At 56.0% G+C, this 6,244-nt stretch overlaps 1 protein-coding gene across 1 annotated transcript in view; it reads right to left on the bottom strand.

Moving 5' to 3' along the window:
* LOC105464987 (potassium two pore domain channel subfamily K member 12) overlaps positions 1-4,954 on the bottom strand; it is a 56,497-nt gene extending 51,543 nt beyond the window's left edge. The window contains exon 1 of the mRNA XM_011713158.3: positions 3,339-4,954. Coding sequence (XP_011711460.1) covers positions 3,339-3,729 — 391 coding nt within the window. The 5' untranslated portion in view covers positions 3,730-4,954. The remainder of the gene's footprint in view (positions 1-3,338) is intronic.
* Between the last annotated feature and the right edge of the window lie 1,290 nt (positions 4,955-6,244).

The raw sequence follows: 6,244 nt of genomic DNA on the forward strand, positions 1-6,244 counted from the left end.
TCAGTTGATGACGTGACCAATAGACCAGCAGACCAGTCCCTGCCCTGGACACACACACACACACACACACACACACACACACACACTCTTACACTCAGATAGACAGATAGACATTATTAAATACTTCAATCTCAAACAAGAACGTTCCCACCAATTATATGCATGAAATTGGTGGATATTGCACAACTTGGTTTCTGGACCTAGCTGAACCCCTCATTAACTGTGTGACCACTGACAAGTCCCCTAACCCTGTGCCACATGAGATTGGACCAAAGGTCCCCTTCTTGTTCTAATCATCTTCAGTGAGGATGGCCAAGATATGTTGCTCATAAATGCTGTGATCCAGCTGCCCATGTTGGGATATGCCTTAATCTCTGCCATGTAGCATAAGCTTTAACCTTTCAAAATACAGCCTGATACACACAATCATGTTATGGAATGAATGGAAGGAAAGATTTCCTATACTAAAGTCTAGATGAACCATATATCTGGGTCTACACAACACACACACACACACATACATATGTCCTTTTGATTAGGCAGTATAAATAACTAAACCAAATCATTTTGTTCCCCTGAATTCCACAGCCCTGTATGAACCATATACACTGTGAAACTCATCAAATAAAACGGAGTACATGCTAATTGTCCTCTTCACTGGATAAAGAAGCAGATAAAGAATTCTGACTGCCCATTTTTTGTGGACTGAGCTTTGGCTCCCTGATCTGTTGAACCCATAAAAGCATCAATAATAATAATGATGGTCTCCGAAGATTCAGGCCATTTAAGAGAACGGAACTATGTAAGCAGAAGAGAAACTGACCTGTGGAGATCTTTACTTAAACCTCATCCAAATGCATTTTGCAAAGAGAAAGCTGAAATGCCAATACGCTACTTGGGAATTCGGTGGAACTTATCTGACTGATGGAAGTGACCAATTTGAACCACTGACCCCAGAATATCCCAGCAGCGGCAATAACCAGCACTGTGTGGCTGTCTTGGCATCCCCACAGAGGGCTGTTTCAACCCAGGGCTGTACACCGGCTGGTTTGAATGTTTCCCCGCAGATTTTGGAAGCAACGTGCTGGGTCACTCGTAACATAATCACATGCTTCAGTGTAGCCCTCCTACATTGCTTGCCTACATCTGAAAACACAAATCAAGAAAGAGAATATAGTTCCTTTCCACTTGACTAAGGAACAGCCAATCCTGCCAGTAGACTAAAGGCTGGGGCATGGAACAATTTCCCAACACACTGACTTGATTTTGTGTAAATTACTGAAAGAGAAGCTTTAGAAGCTGTGGCTGGGCTCAGAATCAGTGCCTCCAAAGGGGTACCGAACGACAGATTGAGGGAGCCCATTAGAGAGGCACAGAGACCACAGGCCATTGGAATGGGGCTTTATTTGGATGGACTCATGGCCTAAAAAGGAAAAGGACACTGCCAACAGCTTTCCCTTTAGCCTGTGGGTTCCATTAGGAAGCCAGAACATGTCACTGGGAAAAAGTGTTGTGGCCACCCAATATGTGCACAGGTGCCTCCAGGTGGAAGAAAGGGAAAGGGTGTGTTTACAAGAGGAAGAGCACAAGTCAACAATGAGCTATGGATGCATGATGTCATCCTCCAGGACTAAGCATCCTTAGTACTTTTAAAGCATTTAAGAAAAAAAAAAAAAACTCTAGTTGCTATAGCAACTTGATGCAGCTCTTAAAAGGGGATTTTTGAGGGGGTCATTTTATATCTTCTATCACCATAACAACATGATATAGCTTTTTAAAGGATATTTTTATCCAATTTGTGTGTGCCTTGGACGGGGGCCATATTTGCCTTTTCTATTTAAAATAATCAGATCAAGCATGACACATGAAAAATCATTGAAGGCAAGGAAGTGCTTTCATAGACTATACATATACACTTAGAGAGACATCTCTAGCTGCTCATATGCTGCACATGGAGGCAGCCTCTCTCCCTGCCTCCAACCAGCCATCTGCTATGGCTTATCCTGGTCAGTTACAGTCCATGCCTCTGTATCTGAACTGGCATACCAAACCACTCCAGAACGTGTGTCTATGAAATCCCTCACTTCTCAAGCCCAGCAAATCCAACCCCCTCCTCCAAAACTGCACAGGAGACAGTGCCTTGGGGTGACTAGAGGTGTGACCAGCCAAGTGCCTTCTTCCATCCTGGGATTCAAAGCAGGAGTTGGGGACACACAAAGCCTTGTCAAGGTGATAAGCATGCACTTCTGCTGCACTCTATACAGGTGAGTGGGGGGGGGGCTTTTTTTCACATGACACCCAGGGAAAGTGGGGGATGGGAAAAGCGAGTGAAAGGAGAGGAAGAAAGAGGAATGAAGGGGTGGATGGAGAGCAGGGGTGGCTCCAGAATTTCTCCACAGGAGCTCAGAGGCAGCAGTCTGGCCACACAGAAAGGGGCGGGGGCTTGAAGGACTCTTTACACAGCATTCTTCATAAGGTTGAGAAAACGTAAACTGTTTATATCCAAAAAAAAAGGGAGAAGACATGATGGAAAGAATGGGGGAACTATCACACTGCTCCCAGCTACCCCTTGGTACCACTAATGGTTGGAAAAAGTGGCAAGGGAACAAAGAAACGGTCAAGAAATTGGAGAAGGGGCTGGGAGTTGGGGGAGAACACAAGGAAGGGAGGCAGAACAGCAGCTGAAGTCCTGGCCTCAGGCTAACGGGTTTTACTTTGGGGGGGCGGGTAAGGGGCGGTATAGATTGTAGGAGAAGCAGGTGGGAAGGAGATCTAGGGAAAGTGATTCTGGGGCAAGTGGTCACCCTCTCCAGGGTAAAGGAGTTAGAGGCCACTGAGGGGGAAAACACAGGGTAAAAGAAGAAAGGGGGAAGACTATGAAAAGAAATAAAAGCGCTTAGGGTGGAGAGAGAAGGGGCTTTTGAGATCATCCTGGAGAGGAAACTGAGACCCGGGGGTTGTGGGTGGAAAATAGGAAAGAACCGGTAGCCCTTGGCACGTATTCTTAGAGGAGAAAACGGAGGCTCACAGAGGTCAGGTCACGGAGCCGGTCAGTGTTGGAGCGCAGGCGGCCCGGATTCTCCCCCATTAGGCCACACTGCCAGGCAAACCACCGCGGGTGAGCACCAGAGGTGGGCTTTCCTCCGTCACTGAAAGCCGAGAGGGAGACAGAGAGAGAACGGGGTCCGGCGGAGAAGAGAGGGCGAGACAAAAGTAAGCAAAGGGACATTAGAAGGGAAGGGAGAGCCGAGGGACGCCGACCGAGCGGCCGAGCAGTGAAAAGGGCGGCAGGTGAAAGGCACAGAGAGGAAAGACGCGCGGGGGGGCGCGCCGCTCACCTATGGTTGACACCACGGTGCCCACGAAGTAGAAAGCGCCGGGGAAGTCCCAGCGCGGGCGCAGCGCGTCGGCGCGGACGCCGGCGGCCAGCGCGGCCTCGTAGTGCCGGAGGAAGGCGCGCAGCTCCGGCTCGGCCACGCCGTGCGCTGCGCTGAAGTTGCGCAGCGTGGCGCCCCAGCGCGCCCGCGCCTCCGCCTCGCCGGGGCTCTCCAGCGCGGAAAAGACTGTGGCACCCGCCACCAGGTAGAGGCCGATGAGCGCCGCCAGCAGCACGAAGCGGCCGGTGTCCTCGTTGAGGTGCGAGCGGCGGCAGCAGCAGCAGCAGCAGGAGGGGCGCGGCAGGCGGCGGCGGCTACGGCGGGGCGGGGGCCGGGGGCTGCGGGAGGACATGGTCCGGAGCTCAGCCCCGGGGCCGGGGCGGCGCTCGGGGCCCGGGCCGCGACATCCCCCCGGCGGGAGCAGGAGCGTGAGGATGGTGGCCAGGGGTCCGGGGCCGCCGCGGAGCCCCTCGCCGCCTTCCCAGAGCCCGGACGGAGGGGCGCCTCCGCCTCCTCCCCGGCACTCAGGCCACACGCGAGTCCCGTGGCCCAGCGGGTGCCCGGGCAGGGGCGCTCCTCTCCGCGCCCCGACGCCTCGCCGGCTCCCGCGGCTCCTTACCCGCCGCCCTCCGGCGCGGGGCTTCGCAGCTAGGCCCCTGCCGCCCGGTGGCCGGCGTCCGCGGGGCCCCGGGCCTCATACTCCTCTCCAGACAGGCCGCGGGCTGCGGGCGGGGTGGGCCGTGGAGCCCGCGCGCCTAGGACCGGGACTCGGCAGCAGGGCGGGGAGAGAGCCCCCGGGGGCGTCCCATGAGGCGTTCGGGCTCGGCGGCTCCTAGGTGCGGGCTCTGCTGGCAGTCCTGCTCCCGCCCCCGGGGCTGAGCTGGCGGCGTCGGCTTCGGAGCCTCGGAGCCGAGCCGAGTCCGGGAAAGCGCTCCTTTCTCAGCTCCAGCCGAAGAGCCGCCCGGCAGGGAGAGGCGGAGTCACTGGCGCCCGGGGCGGGGTGTTGGGGAGGGGTGAGTAGGGACAGGAGGGAGGGGGTGGAGAGTTGGGCTGCCACGACGCCTCCCGGTGGCTCCGGCGGCACTAATGCGGGGCACCGGAGCAGGTGTCCGACTGCGGTGCGAGCTACCACCTCGCCGGGGAACCTCGTCTTGCTCCTCTCTGCGCTTCGCCTCTGGAATCCCTCCCTTATCTCATGCCGCGGTGAAACTTTGCTCAACTTGGTGGTGCTCTGAGGTCTCCAGGGCTGGAGGCTGCGCGACGCGGATCGCCGACACTGGGTTCTCGGGCGTTAGTCCGAAGTTTAAGTTACCTTCGTTCACTCCTTTGCCCTGGATCGAACCGCAGCGCCAGGACGCAGCGGGTTCCATTAGGAAATGGGGAATCGGGGAGAGGCGGTCGCTGGGCTCCGGGCGACCCGGGAACGAGGGCTTTTGCTCCCCCTCCCGACCGAGCGGCGGCCGGCGTCAGCACCGCGGACAGCGCATCGGTGCCGCAGCCGCGGGCGGGCGCCGCTAGGGCTGCAGGGGTCCGAGGCGCGGGCAAGGCTGCTCACCCCGCTGCGCTGTGCACCCCAAACCCTCCCTGTTTTCCTTTTTACCTCCTGCGTGTACCCCCCCACCCACCAACCGAGGCAGGTGCGGTCGCTGAAGCAGGCTGCTGACAGGGCGGGGACGCTGCGGAAGAGAGACGGGGGAGGAGTCAAGCGCGGGTGGGGGACCAAGGTGCCACCGGGAAAAAGAGCCCAGGCCCGGCGGACTGCTGGGCTCCTTTCGCCACCCCAGCTCACCGACCCCTCTAGCCCGGGGCGGGGAATAAGACCCTGGCTGCAGCAGAGAGCAGAGAAATAGAGGAGATGTAGGGGAAGCTCACTAGCAGCTCCCCTGAGGCCGGCGCGGGGAACGGTGTGCTATGGAACGCCCCGGGCAAATGGTTGCCCTCCTATGCCCCACCGCGGCAGAAAAAGACGACGGATGCCCCGCGCGGCTGCGGGTGCTTCTCTGCTGGACACAAGCCGGCTTTGCCGGTGCCACAAAAGTTCTGGCGAGGAACACCCTCAGTACAGGCGGAAAATCATCCTCTTCGGGCAGCCGGTTCCTTCCCTGTCCTCCCCCTTACTATGGACTGCGGGAAGCAAGACCCTGGTGATGATGTGATGGCAGCAAATAATAATAATAATGATGACTATACTTAGATATCCCAGGTGGGTGAGCGGTGGCAAAAAGTAGATCCCTGCCCCCTGGCCCCCCACCCATTTCCAGTTAGGGGCTAAGGTCAACCAAAAGTGGTGGCAGCAGCGTCAATTACGGGTCATAGTACTAAAAGTGTTCCCTCCACTACTCACTGAGCATTTCACGCCTTTGAAACTGGGGCCGGTCGCAGAATGAGAAGTGGGCTGCAGACAGGAGAGCTGTGAAAGCTGAAAGACATCTGACTTGGGATGTTGATTGTCCCAAACCAGGGTGCTCTGGAGATTTGGTTCTTCCCAGATAATGCTGCCTCAGTATATAGATGGAGCCAAGTACACTTCCCTCTGTGTTAGGGACAGATGGGTAGAAACTCCACCACCACCATGTCAGAACCAGGCTTCCTGGCACTGGATGGCATGTGGCTAGTTTTGCAGGGCTCTCCTTAGAATGGGGCTAGGGTGTCTGTGTGTGAGAGGGAGAGTATCTTATCCACCAAGAAAGCTGAACCTCCCTTTTTTCTGGAGCACTGTAGAAGGTGTATACAAACACAAATTTTTGTTATTGCAGACTATTGTTATTATTGCCAAAACAGTAAACTCTTTCTCCAAGGCTTTGGCTCCCCTGGACTCTCCACAGATGCTGCCCTAGGCCCTGTTCCCCCAGTACCTCCACTCTTAC

Source organism: Macaca nemestrina, chromosome 13 (assembly GCF_043159975.1).
Source record: "Macaca nemestrina isolate mMacNem1 chromosome 13, mMacNem.hap1, whole genome shotgun sequence".
Lineage (NCBI taxonomy): Eukaryota > Metazoa > Chordata > Mammalia > Primates > Cercopithecidae > Macaca > Macaca nemestrina.